General features: G+C 41.0%; 1 protein-coding gene across 1 annotated transcript in view; it reads left to right on the forward strand.

Annotated features, from left to right (window-relative positions):
• The window catches only part of MICAL2 (microtubule associated monooxygenase, calponin and LIM domain containing 2), a 285,377-nt gene that overhangs the window by 195,994 nt on the left and 75,046 nt on the right, over window positions 1-14,337 (forward strand). Inside the window, exons 27-28 of the mRNA XM_074230325.1 lie at window positions 3,514-3,706; window positions 6,602-6,780. Coding sequence (XP_074086426.1) covers window positions 3,514-3,706; window positions 6,602-6,780 — 372 coding nt within the window. The remainder of the gene's footprint in view (window positions 1-3,513; window positions 3,707-6,601; window positions 6,781-14,337) is intronic.

A 14,337-nucleotide genomic window follows, 5' to 3' on the forward strand; every position in this document is an offset into this window, starting at 1 on the left:
CAACTCCCCTGTTCTTGGTGGTGGTACGGGGGCTCAGGTACCATATTTTAGGAGCTTTTCTTTCAAGTGTTAACAGGCAGACATGAACAGCAATTGCCATGAATAAAATGGTCCTGGAGGGCATCAGTCTCTTCTGTTGGACTGTACTTTTTTTTCCCCTTTGAAAATAGATGTATTTTTAAAAAAAAGGAAAATGAAAGAACACAAAGAAAATAGATGTATCTATTTCCAACATACTAAAAAAACCCCAACATTTGGGGTTCCAGGGGGTGTTGAAATGGGTTAGAGACCGGACATCCTCTGAATCGCCTGGAGGGTCTGTGGATTGTTGGAAAGGGGTAACAAGGGAGACAACATAATGTGCTCACTGGGTCATTGGTTTGGAGTAAAGTAATCCTGGATTCAAATGCTACCTCAGATACTTGCTAGCTATAGGACTCCAGGCAAGTCACTTAACCTTCTGCAGCTCAGTTTTGTCATCTGTAAAATCAGTTGGAGAAATAAATGGCAAACCACCCTAGTGTCTCGCCAAGAAAATGAGGTCACAAAGAATTAGATAAGACTAAAATGACTGAACAACAATTATTCTCTGGTTTCACCTTCCCTCTTTTCTGGGGGGAGTTGGCTATCTAGGCAGATACTTAACTGACTCTGCAGGGGTGGGAAGGCACAAAAAAATAAGGAGAAGTTAGTCATTTGCTCAGGGTCAGACAGCTAGTAATCCTGAGAAGGATTTGAACCCAAGATTCCCTTCCACTACACTATATTGGCTGAAGCTGGTGGGAGATTGGAGGTGAGGGCTTGTGAAAAGTTGTGAGTTCATCAACTCATGAAGAATTCACATGACTCTTTGACCCAGAAGTGTAAGGAAGCACATAAATTTTCTTTCATGGATTACTGCAAATGTTTAAGGAAACAAGTATCAAAATACAGAGATTTGAAAAGCAAAGTGGACTAGATTCCCTGTAGAAAGTCAAAGAGTTCCTTAAGAAAAATAGTCAATTTAAGAAAAGTGGGGAAGACAGTTTCAAGGCCAGGCTTGCAGTTGGATTGTTAAGAGTAGCAGCAGTAGGGGCAGCTAGGTGACACAGCTGATAGAGCATAGGCCCTGGCGTCAGGATGACCTGAGTTCAAATCCAGCCTCAGACACCTAACAATTACCTTGCTGTGTGACTTTGGACAAGTCGCTTAACTCATTGCCTTACAAAAAATCCCCCCTCCCAAAAGAATAGTAGCAATCTGACAGAGAGAAAGAGAAGAGCTTTGAAAGGGGGCCTAGCCTTCTGTTTGTGTTGGGAGGAATTGGGGTTAGAAGGGAGGGGCTAAGGAGTGTCTAAAACTTAAATGTGACTGATGTCAGACATACATCTTGGTGAGGGTACAATGCTAGGAGAAGGGTAAGAGAGGAGTTGGGGGGGAGGCGAGATCATTTGTATTATATCAGGGGATTTATATCTCAGAAAGAATGAAGTTCTAGATAACAATGGGTAGGAAATCAGGGGCTCCCATATACACCATGTGAGCACAGATAATATTTCCCTTAAAATTTCCTGGCTGCCCCTTGAACTAACATCCTCATTATTCTCACACAAAGTCTTTAACCAGACTTAGAGTATGCTCCTACAAGAGACAAGGTGAACTGATTTCTTTGTCCAGTTGTCCCCACCTGTCTTGGTATTCTGCCTTTGGGTTATTGGCTCAGACTGAGATTAACTTCTGCAGGGCTAGTAAAGAGAAATTGGGCATCCCATTACATTCTCCTCACAAGTTGGAAAGCAGGGCCATTTTTGCCCTAAGGAAAAAAAAACTATATGGGGCGGCTAGGTGGCATAGTGGATAAAACACCAGCCTTGGAATCAGGAGTACCTGGGTTCAAATCCGGTCTCAGACACTTAATAATTACCTAGCTGTGTGGCCTTGGGCAAGCCACTTAACCCCATCTGCCTTGCAAAAAAAAAAAAAAAAAGAAACTATTAGCATTTTTCGTTCTCAAACTCTCTAGAGTATATGGTGCTTATCCTAAAATATCACAGTGATAGGGCCATCAGAAAACACCAGAACCCCCTCCCTTCAGGTAAGGAACAAGATGAATGAAGAAGTGCAGTCTTCCCCCAAATTATACAAATAATAATAATAATGATGATGATGATGTTTGCCCTTCATTTTTGAAGAAGACCACACCACCAGGGAGGTGATACCATGACAAGCATGTAAACTAAATTTGAGTGGGGGGGGGTGCTATGCTAAGTCACCAGCCTCACTTTCTCCTCCAGAGCCATCTGGGTCCAGTGGCCAGATGTGGATCAGGATGACTGGAGATGGCCCTGGATACAAGGCAAACAAGGGTTAATTGGCTTGCCCAAAGTCACAGAGCTAGTAAGTGGCAAGTGACTCAGGCCAGATGCAAACTCCTATCCTCCTGAATCCAAGGTCAGTGCTCTATCAACTGCACCACCTAGCTGGCAGAATGAAACTAGAACCCAGGTTTCCTGACTCCCATGAGGTTTGATGTGCTTTTGGTCTATTATGAAGCATTTATAAGAAGTGAATGACCAACCTGGATCAGCTTTCTTGTCCATTTTTCAGTTTATCTAATACTTGACCAGATCTCTCTAACATTCATATGGTGCAATGGATGGAATGCTAGACCTGGGATTAAGAAGACCTGAGCTCAAATCCAGTCTCAAATACTAGCAGTGTGACCTTGAATAAGTCTCTTACTTGCTGTTTGCCTCAGTTTCCTCCTTTCTAAAATGGGGATAATTATAGTATTTTACTTCCTAGGGTTGTGAGCATCAAATGAGATTATATTTGCAAAAGTACTTTGCATAGTGTCACAGTAGACACTATCCTTATTATTATTATTATTATTATTATTTTAGGGGAGGAGCACAGAGAATTTGAGTTAAGGGGAGTCTGAAGCAGCAGAACACATCTGACAGCCAGTTCCCAGTAGCTCAGTGTCCTAAGTGCTACCCGGTGGAGTCCAGGGCCCCCATATACCAGCTGAGGGTGGTGCTCAGCTGGAGGGAGCAGCTGTGTCTGACTCACCTGTTGGCAGAGGCCAACACTGTAGCTTGGCTCCTTTGGATTTGGGATGTCTAATACTGACTCCTGAACAGCAAAGATTATAGTAAAATCTTTCTCCACATAATTGCTTCTGAGCCCATTGTCTTGTAGCCTCTGCCCTTTTAGTCCATTCTCCTGGGCATCATGCCCATAGTTACAGCAAATACTCTCACTGCCCAGAGCAAGTTCATGAGATAGCCAGCTTAAAGGATACATGGAGTGCAGGTTGAAGTCTATAGAAAGTGGGTGGAGGATGAGCTATTGAGGGTCACTGAAAGGATATGGAGGGTATAATGATGGTCACAGAAGGAAGGGATGAAGTTAATGGGGACAGGGCTACACGGAGTCTTCACTGTCTATGTCAGAAATCCCTTCTTTTGATATGATTTTAAGTCCCAGAGGGACCCAAGGATGAGTTAACTATTCATTACCTTGTCTATTTAGCAGATTTTCTCCCCTCAGCAGATGAGCCAACCTCCCCTAAAAAGCCAAAGAGCATCCCTGGACCCTGTGATGTGGATGACCAGAGGGTTTTGTTCCCAGCAGAATGGACATCTGTGAAAATTGGCCCCAAGGGAGAAGGGAATGAAGATGGCATCCTGGCTATCCGTGTCATGGTCACCAGTGATGGCAGCAGGTCCGTATGTTCCCAGAGAAGCTCTGGCCTTAGCTAGGATTTCTGATGTAGCCATCCCTTCTGCTGGAGAGCAGGGAAAGTTCCATTGCTGTGGGTCTCCTTAGCCTGTGGTCTTCTCCACCCAGAGGAGTGAGTCACCCCATAGGCAGCAGGCCCAGGCAGGAAAGACCACACAAGGACTGCTTCACCTCACACGAGGCACACTGGGTCTCAGTGGTGGACCCTGCAAATCCCTTGGACCCAGTTCCTTCCTTTCTCCCAGTGACGACAAAATCGCCATTAGTGGACACTGTGTTTGTGTGTGTGTGTGTGTGTGTGTGTGTGTGTGTGTGTGTGTGTGTGTGTGAGAGAGAGACAGACAGACAGACAGACAGACAGACAGACAGACAGACAGACAGACGGACCAAAAAAGAGAGGAAGCCGGAGAAGGGTGGGAAGGAGGAGAGGGAGGGAGAAAGACAGAGACAGAGATGGGGAGGGAGTAGAAAATAGTTACACTGGGACTTAATGATTCATTTAGCCACTTTCTTCTTCTTACTTCTCCTCCCAAATTCACATAGAGTTAATGAGTGTCAGAATCAGGACCTGAGCTCAGGCTTTGTTGGTTCCAGGTCTAGTCCTCTCTTATGCCACACTGCCTCGGTTCTCTCAGGCTGTCTTCCTTCTTGCCCTGTATTCCTAATCCAAAATCAATAATGGAAGGTCTGATAGCTCTTCGTTGAAGAGGGCTCACAGGGAAGAGCCATCCTGGTTCTATGACCCTGGACAAGATATTTAGCCTCTTGGGAATCTGTCAAGTTATTTTTTAATAAATATTTTGATAACTATTTCAACATTATTGGTTTTCCTTTGTAAATCTGTTGTTCCGCGAGGCATTTAAAAACCTTATTCTGAGAAGAGATTCATGGGGTTCCCCAGTCTACCAGAGGAATCCATGACACCCAAAAGGTCAAGAACCTCTGCTTTCATTAGTTGGTTGGTTCTTATCCTTTGTTACAGAACAATGCCAATATAGACAAATACCAAGGTTATAGAAGAATGCCACACTATGTTAAAGACAAGTTATAGTGTGTGACCGTGGCTGCTCAGGCCAGCACAAGCTTGGAATAGGCACAGAGTCCATGTGAACAGCTAGTTGGGTTCTCTAATAAGAAGGACCCAAGCCGCCTCAGGAGAAGTTTCCTAATTGAATGAGTCCTTTTGGTCCTTTGGGATCATCCCCTCATTTTACAAATGAGGAAATTGAGAATCAGCAAACATTTATTAAGTGCTTCCTTTTGGCAAGACAGGCTCAAGTCCCTGGAGGTCTATAAGAAGTCCTTTGAGTGTTCTCATGGGAAGGATCATCCACAAACAGATGCTCCTGGGGCATGGGAGGGAGGCTGGGTGAGAAAGTTCAGAGAGGGTTGTAGCCTAGATGGGATTGAAGCCATACCTGGCTTAGGTGTCTTCCTAGAGAAACAAGCCTAGCAGAGGGAAAGATCTCAGGGGAAGGAAAGTCTGTGACATGCTAGAGAAGGGCTGGAGTCAGGAGTGTAGCCAGTAATGAGCGCCAAAGGCAGGGTTTGCATCTGGGTCATTCTTACTCTCCACTGCATCAACCTGAAGCCTAGCACTTTGTTCTCCCAGTTCCTCCTTTTTCTCCTCCTATCTTAGGTTTTTTTAAATTATAGTTTTGATTTTTCCAACCACATGCCCCAAAAGTCAACATTCATCCATGTGCATATTCTTAAGTTACACATTTTTCCACCACCCCACCCTCAGTGGCAATCAATTCTGTAAAAGTTGCACTTGTGTGCCCATGTTCAACATGCTCACAAATAAATCATTTTGTGTATGAGGAATTAATATGACCCCAAGTCATCTTTTAATGAGGACTGGGGGGGGGGGAGGTGGGTTGGGGTAGGCAGAGAATAGATACCCTCCATGCTTGAAGCAATTCTTTCCTCGGAGTGAGTGAAACTGTAAAATTGAAAAACATAACTATGTTATATGGGGCTTACTTTGTCCCAGACACTATGCTTTACAATAATTATCTCATTTGGCATAAACAAAAATTCTGGAAGGTAGGTACTTTTATGATTCTGATTTTACAACTGAGGAAACTATGGCAAATAGAGGCTAAGTGGCTTGTCCAAAAGCATAAAGCTTAGTAGTCTCTGAGGCCAGATTTGAACTTAGGCCTTCCCAGTCCTTCCCAGCATTCTGTCCATCAGGAATGAAGATAGTAGTGTTCAGGCCACTTGGGTGGCCACCCAAGTGGGTGGATATTAGCTTCAAGGTGGACACCCAAGTTCAAGAGCATAGCTCCTGTCCCTGCCTCTACTACATTGATTGTTATAAATTGAAGACAACTCCTGATCTATATTTTGCCATTGAACCCAGATGATTCCAGAGGATAGAGGGAGATTGGGGACTTTGTACAGCCCTCCCTCTCTTAAATCCTATTCATTTACATGTCATGGCATCACCTTCCTGATGTCATGGTTCTTTTTGAGAATAAATGACAAACAATTGTTATCTGATCAACCACACTTTGAACACTAGCTGAGAAGTCTAGGCTGCTCCCAATGAATTGTGGGAGGGATGGATGACAGTTGAAGAAGGCTGGACTTGTCATAGTTTCATGGCCATGATTAAGTCCTTAATATTTCTGGTCTCAATTTCCTCATCTGCAAAATGAACAGAGTATACTCAAAGACTTCTAAGGTCTTCATCCTGCTCTGTCTATGGGCTCTTTCAGGAACCAGCCAGCACCTTAGAATCTTATTTAACCTCATCGAGGGGCCTGGCATTGGCATGGTATGGGGTTGAATTAGGTTAAGGATAGAGGAACCCAATGAATTTGAGCTCCTAGGGGTTATTTGGATGTGTCTTCTTCCTCTTTTATTATAGCTCTGAGACAGAGTCAGATCCTGGGGGTGATTCTTCCAATATGCTGTTTAGAGAGGAGAGGGCATCAAAGTTTGATCACCCACCCTGCCCAAAGCCCCTCCAACGGCAAGTTTCCCTGACCATTCCCCAGACCAAAAGGACAGACATTGGGTACCCTGAAGAGTCAAAGGCAGCTAATGGTGAGTATGCATTCAGGTATTCATTCTATTTTCTTTTATTCATTCAGCAAATATTTCCCAAATGTTGGGGTGCTCTATAGGACAGTTTCACTAGAAGAGAGATGATGTGGGACAGTGGCAAGGATTAGTCTTTGAAGTCAAAGAACTCGGCTTTAAATCCATGCTCAACCATTTGCTATCTGGGTGACTTGGGCCAAATCCCTAATCTCTGGATCTGTTTTCTCGCCTGAAAAGGGAAGTGGTTAGAGCAGATTACCTCTAAGGACTTTACAGTCTGAAATCCACAATCCTATGAGATAGGAAATAGGAACTGGTTCTGTGTTTCATTGGTCTAAGGGATCTCCTACATGAGGGAAGTCTGTCTACTGAAACAGGCTGCCACTGTCTTTACAGCTTCTATTCTTAGAGATTTGCTTAGAACATTGAGAGATTAAGTTACTTGAGCTAGCGTCTCTCAGAGAAAGACCTTGAAGGTCTTCATGACTCCCATTTCTCTCTAATGCTCTGAGATCCCCCCAAGATATGGGGTTAGAGAGGATACGAACCACAGTTCATTAGAAGAGATAAAACCCACATAACTATGACACAAAGTAGTTCAAGATCATTGTAAGAGTTAGACAAAGTCTTTCTCCAAGAGCCATTTAGATATTTATAACATTATTCATGGGCTACATTTGGTCAAACATTTAATTAATTAACCCCTAAAAAGCACCTAGATTTATTAAATTTTGAGTTCTTCCTGTAGATGCCTTGGCAACACCAGACCAAAATGACCCTTGGGCCAGAAATTCACTGCCCCTGGACCAGGCAAGTCTCAAAGGATGAGAAAGACCTGGATAGAGTAGAAGAGGCTAGTGGCAAATAGTGTAGGAGGTATGTTAGTAGGGTTATAGGGTCTAGTTTCAAATCCTGCCTCTGCTAACTACTATCTTTTGGATAACTAATGTTGGTAAGTTTTTTGTTTTTTTTTTTATTTTGCTTTTTGTTTTTCCAATCAAATTTCAGTATGCCTCTACACAATTTCTTCTTTGGGGTCCTGCCCTTTTACCTCATTCATACATAGCCCTTCAAATATTTGAAGCCAATAATCATCATATCCCACCCCAAACTCTTCTCTTCTCCAATTCAATTTAACCATTGAATTATTGACTATCTCTCTACCTCCCTATCTCCCTACCTTTTTTTAGGATAAACCTCCCTTGTTTCTTCAAGCTATTCTCATATGCCACGACCTTAATTTTTTCACCATCTTGGTCATCCATTCCTTCCCAAATGGATCTCCCAGAACTGAACCCAGTCCTACAGATGAGGTATGGTCAAGCCAGAGAATGAAGAGATTATCATCTCCCCAGCTTTGGATACAGCCCAAGTTTGCATTAGGTGTTTGGGATGCTGTAGTTCACTGTTAACAATGAACTCTCAGTTCAGGTAAACCCCTAGATTTTTTTAGATGAACTTCTATTTAGCAACACTTTTCTCATAATGTCCTTGAAAAGTTGTTTTTATTTGTTTGGCTTTTTTGTAAAACTTTGCTGTTTTAAAGAAATATTACAGCTCACATTATATTTTTGTACACTCACTCTGTCATAAAGTATGTTACTTATCCCTTTTCTCTGTATATTTGCTAAGTATTCCATCTATCCCTTTAGATGTCATTGTTAAAAATGGTGAATTGTGTAAAACCAAGTGCTGATTCCTATTTACTTTACACCTCCTTCTAATATACTATGGAGTTCTTCCTTAGTCCTGCTCTTTCAACCAGTTTTAAATTCACTTTTGTCTAGCCCACACCTCTCTTTCTTCTATATAATTAAACCATGAGGGGTTTTCTTAGTTGCATAGTTAAAATATTCATAAAGTGTATGGGTAACATTTCTCTGATCTACCCTTGTCTGAAAAAAAAAAAAGGTAGGAGGGAGGAAAAAATTAGACTATTTTTCTGAAGTTGTATCTTTTATTTTTGCATTCTTTTTATTTCTAAATATAATCCTCCCACCCTTCTCTATCCCCAAAGCCTTCCCTTTTCACAGCTTAACACTTCAAAGTCCTGACCCCATTCAGGGCTCTGGCATGCTTTGGAATACACCCTGAGAGGAATCTTGGCAGAGCAGATGGAGGGTTGGCCTTGCACGGGGCCTGAAGTCAGGAAGACCTGAGTTCAGTCTTATCTCATTTACTAGCTGTGTGTCTCTGGGCAAATCACTTAACTTCTATCTGCCTTAGTTTCCTCAACTGTAAAATGGAGATAATAAATGATTGTTGTGAGGTTTAAGTGAAATAATATTTGTAAAGTGCTTTGCAAACCATAAAGTGATATATAAATGCTTGCTATTATGCCCTTTCACTTGCCCTTCTTTGTCTTTTATTTTCCATTTTAAAAATTTAATACATCAAAAATAAAAAAACAAACACAATCAAACCTAAAACCAAAGCAGCCAAAAGATACCAGAATATCATAATCCAGGCTTTCTTGTCTAATCCTGAAGAAAAATCTGAAAATTAAAAAAAAAGAAATGCCAGCTTCAAAAATATTTATCTCCAAAATAAGACATTCAAAAGCAACAACTACAACAACAAAAACCAATGCAAGTAGAGGAAGAGGTTGAGGGGGATAATAAAGGAGGGTCAATAGGAAGGAACTGACTCTCCCCTACACTTTGGTTGCTACTCTTATCAAAACTTGATTAATGAATCATGAGTCAGTGGGGGTAGAGATGGGAATCTAACTCGGGCTAGATGTTAATCTTTCTGTCTTCTGATGGAAGATGGAGACAAAGACATGGGAGCTGGGGCAGCTGGGATGTAGGGAGGAGTGGTTCAGGTGGATTCGCCATGGGAGAGCTCAAAACTCTCATTTTTTTTTACAAAGAGTTCATATTTCTATAGCATCTAATGGTTTATAAAGTACTTTGAATAGGGGTTAATTCATTTGATCCTCACAACATCCCTGAAAGGTTGGTGAGATTATCTTCATTTTATGGATTAGGGAAACTGAGGCACAGGGAGATTTTAGTGACTTGCCCAGGGCTCCATAGCAAATAAGCAGCAGAATTTGAACTAGAATTCAGCTTTCCTAGTTCCTAGTTCAGAGTTCTTTAGCTTCCCCTCTTGCATCTGGAAAAGCAGACAGAAAAGATTACACCAAATGCCTTTCAGGCAATGGGAACTATAATTTATGGTGCAGGGTTTCCCTCTTGTGGTCCAAAGTTGCATTTTCTCAATCTGCTCTACTGAAGACTAGAATGCTTATAAGATCTTTCAAGGGGTCAGGGAGGCAAAAATATTTTTAAATGGAAAAAATTGAAACCATGTAAACAAAAGTTTTTGGAATGGTCCTCAATAATTTAAAAAAATATTTCATTTATTTATTTATTTTTCCATCTACATACAATGGTTTTCAGCAATCATTTTTTGCAAGGTTTTGGGTTCCTGCCTCCCTTCCTTCCCTCCCACTCCCCCTGACAGAAAGCAATCTAATATAGGTTCTACATATATAACCATTCTAAACATAGATTCAATTTGATCATGTTGTGAAAGAAGAATCAAATCTAAAAGGGAAAAAATTAGAGAGAAAAAACAACATGATGCATAAGATAGCTTTTAAAAAGACAGTAAACTTTGGTCTGCATTTATACTCCTTAGTTCTTTCTTTGAATATGGATGGTATTTTCCATCACAAGTCTTTTAGAATTTTCTTTGATTATTTTACTGCCGTGATCAAGTCCATCATGTTGATCATTACCCATGGTTGCTTTTAAGGTGTAGTGGTCCTCAATAATTTTTAAGAATAAATAAGAATAGGGGGTGGCTAGGTGGCGCAGTGGATAAAGCACCGGCCCTGGAGTCAGGAGTACCTGGGCTCAAATCCGGTCTCAGACACTTAATAAATACCTAGCTGTGTGGCCATGGGCAAGCCACTTAACCCCATTTGCCTTGCAACCCCACCCCTAAAAAAAGAATAAATAAGAATTTAAGAATCAAGATCAAGGAATCTTAATACCAAAAGATTTGAGAATTACCAATCTACAGCCTCCGCCTCAGTTTACAGGAATGGAAACTTAGACCTAGGCACTAAGAAGGGAAGGGACTGGCTTGTCCAAGGTCACAAAGCATCCAAATCGTTTGATTCCCAAACCTTTCTAATACATTGCATTGCCACCTCAACTTTAGAAGCCATCTGTCTTATTCTGCTTATTTTACAAATAAGGATACTGGGGTCTAAAGGTGATCTCACTTGCAGGTGCCTTGTGTAGGAAGTCTCTGAAATGAAGACCAACTCTGACTACTCCCCAAGCTCCTATACATGAGAAATGAGGTTGTTGGCCTGGACATAAATACAAAAGATTAGAAATGGAAAGGGTTTTTTTTTTTTGGAAAATAATGAGTTTGGGCATGTTGAGTTCAAAATAAATGCTTACAGTATGTCTAATTTAAGATGCCCAAAAGGCAATTAGTGATGGAGCTCATGAGGGAGATTGAAGATGGATTTATAGATCTGGGTCACATAACTTGTAAATAAACTCCTGAGGCAATATTGTAATTCAGGTCTTGACATCAATACTCTATCTCCTGCAGAAAGAACTAGCAAAGCTGAGACACTGTTAGTGATCTTTGAATGGTGATGGATCCATATCTGGCCTCTGGACCACCCCAGAGGACTCTGGAGGAGAAAGTAAAACTAGTGACTTTGTATAGCACCCCCTCTCCAACTGAAATCCAACTCACTTGCATGTCATGGCATCACCTCCCTGATGTCATGATCTTCTCCAGGAACAAAGGACTAACAACAGCAACATGTTTTCCTATTTTTCTAAAACGAGTTATAAATCATAGGCCAGTTAGCTTGACTTTGATTTCTGGAAAAATTATAGAATGTAATTATAGGACTAGTTACTGAATATCTGGAAAGGATGTAGCTATCATAGAGAGCCAGTGTGACCTCAACAATGGATCAGACCAGGGAAAGCTAGATATTGTAGTGGATTGATCATCTGCCTGGAGTCAGGAAGACCTGATTGGCTTTGGTCACTTGATACTTAACTAACTAGCTGTGTGACCTTGGGCAAATCACATAACCTCATTGCCTAACAAACAAAAGCCCTAGAACATACCAGACTTACTAATTTTCCTTTTTTGACTAAACCATTGGATCAGGTTGATGCTCTAGAAAGTATTTAGCTGAATTTTAGCCAAGTATTTGGTAAAGTCTCCCATGTTATCCTTGTGGGCTAAATATCTTGGTAATTATTAAGGCATTGTGGCAATACAATTACAATGAATGAAATATCCTCTTTTCCCAAGAAGCTTCTGTTCTAATGGGGAAAGAAAAGAAGTACATGTATTTTAATATGGGGAATTATGAATAACTAGATAACTTCTAAATAGTTCAATGCAGAGTATTCTGGAAAGGAGAGAACTGGAATAAGGGAGGATCAGAAAAGGCTTCTTGTAGAAGGTAGTGTTTAAGGAAGAGAGATTCTGTAAGACAGAGGTGAGAAGGGAAGGTATTGCTATCATGTAAGATGGTCAGTGCAGAGCCATGGGTAGACAAGGAATGGCACTAATATACATGAAGAATAGAAAGGTCACATAACTCCACTGATATTCAATTTCCTCCTTTATGAAATAAGGAGATCAGACCATTCTAGGGTCCCTTTCACTTCTAACATTTCATGATCCTCTATAGGTCCTGCCAACCTCGAAAAACTATAGTGAGGACCAAGTAAGATAACACTTTGGAAACTCTAATGAAAAGGTGCTGTTGTTAGAGAAGACAGAATGAGGGAAAAAAGAAGGGGACCTATGGTTGAATGCATCACAATTCGACTATTCTGCCAACATGTAGTAATTAACTTTGAGTTCTCACGTCTCTTTCTTAAGCATTCAAATCACCTAACTTCATCAACTGGGAAAAAGGATAGAAGTGATGGTTGAGAGGGGTGTGTTTGTGTGTGTGTGTGTGTGTGTGTGTGTGTGTGTGTGTGTGTATGTGTGTGAGAGAGAGAGAGAGAGAGAGAGAGAGAGAGAGAGAGAGAGAGAGACAGAGACAAGAGAGAGACAGAGACACAGAGACACAGGGACACAGAGACAGAAAGATCTCCTACTTTCTCCCTAGGGTTCAAAACAATGTTTTTTCCCCTGTGTTGTTTTGCTATAGAGAAGCTGGATATTGGCCTCTTTGATCCCTTTTAGCATCTAATGACTTGTGAGGTGCACTTATTATAATAAAGGTCTATTTTAGACTTTTTTCACCTTTTTTGTCATAACATTCATCCCATGGGCAATTTGGTGAAACCTATGGACAGACCCTTTCTCATAACTGGAAAAAAATACAGTTAGAGCTAAGAAAAAATAAAGGTGTATTTTTTTCCATCCAACTTCTGGACCCCCTTGAAATTTATCCAAAGAAGGATCCTTAGAGGATACATGAACTCCAGGTAAAGAGTCTCTGGCATATTACACCAAAATAATTTGAATGCTCCTTCGAGGTCATTATAAATGGAAAAATGCACACATACGCACCAGCACACATATGTTATGACATGTATTTATAATACAAGCACATATGTGGAATATGCATGTGTGCATACAATATAACATGTAGAAGGATGTTGTACATGTGCATATATGCACATGTATGTTTATATAGTCATACTATATTTTATATTTATATACTATATTTATATTCATACTATATTTTGTGTATATGTATATATACATGTATATGTGTATATTTTGTGTAAAAGCATATGCTTTTAAAATATATTTTATATATTTATATAGCAATATATGATATAATGTAACATAGCATAACAATATAATATTTATATACACATCTATGTGTGTATATGTCTAATATCATATATATATATAATATATTACTTGTATAAAATCAGGGTGGAGGTGAGAGATTCTGAAGCTGAGAATTCAAATTTGTTCATTGATTCAGTGTGGAATCTGAGGAGGGAGTCCAAGATGACTGTGAAGGTTCCCCCCAGATGCCTAGAAGGAATGATGGTGGCCTCGGCAGCCATGGGGAGGGAAGGAAGGAAGAGGAGCAGGTCACTGTGGGAGGAGGGTGAGGTCAGTTTGGGGCAATAGACAACTTATGGCAAGATTGCTGAACATTGGAATGGAAGACAATGGAATCACTCTCCCATGTGAGTCTTTAAAAAAAGGATTCATTGTCCTCGCAGAGCATTTGTTTGGGACCATCTGGGCAGCCGTCTGGAAAGGTTTGGAGAGAGTCCTCAGAGCATAGAAAAGGGCCCTCCTGGGTCAGCTCATAGTCCTGGCTTGGCCTGGGGTGCTGGGCAATGGTTTGCTCCATCACTCATTATAGAAGGTCAAAAGGGGGGCTAGGGAATGGACTCCACAGATCCCACAATTACCCTTCTGACAAAGACTGGAAGACAGAAAAATCTATAAAACCAAAGACTTAGAGGCCTTTGTATTGGAGTGTAGGAAGTGTGTTTTGTTTCTGTATGAGTGTCCTCCTTTGTACATGTGTATGTCAACACACATCTACATGTATGTGTCTGTACATGTCAGTGTGTG

This window comes from Macrotis lagotis, chromosome 3, assembly GCF_037893015.1.
Source record: "Macrotis lagotis isolate mMagLag1 chromosome 3, bilby.v1.9.chrom.fasta, whole genome shotgun sequence".
Taxonomy (NCBI): Eukaryota; Metazoa; Chordata; class Mammalia; order Peramelemorphia; family Peramelidae; genus Macrotis; species Macrotis lagotis.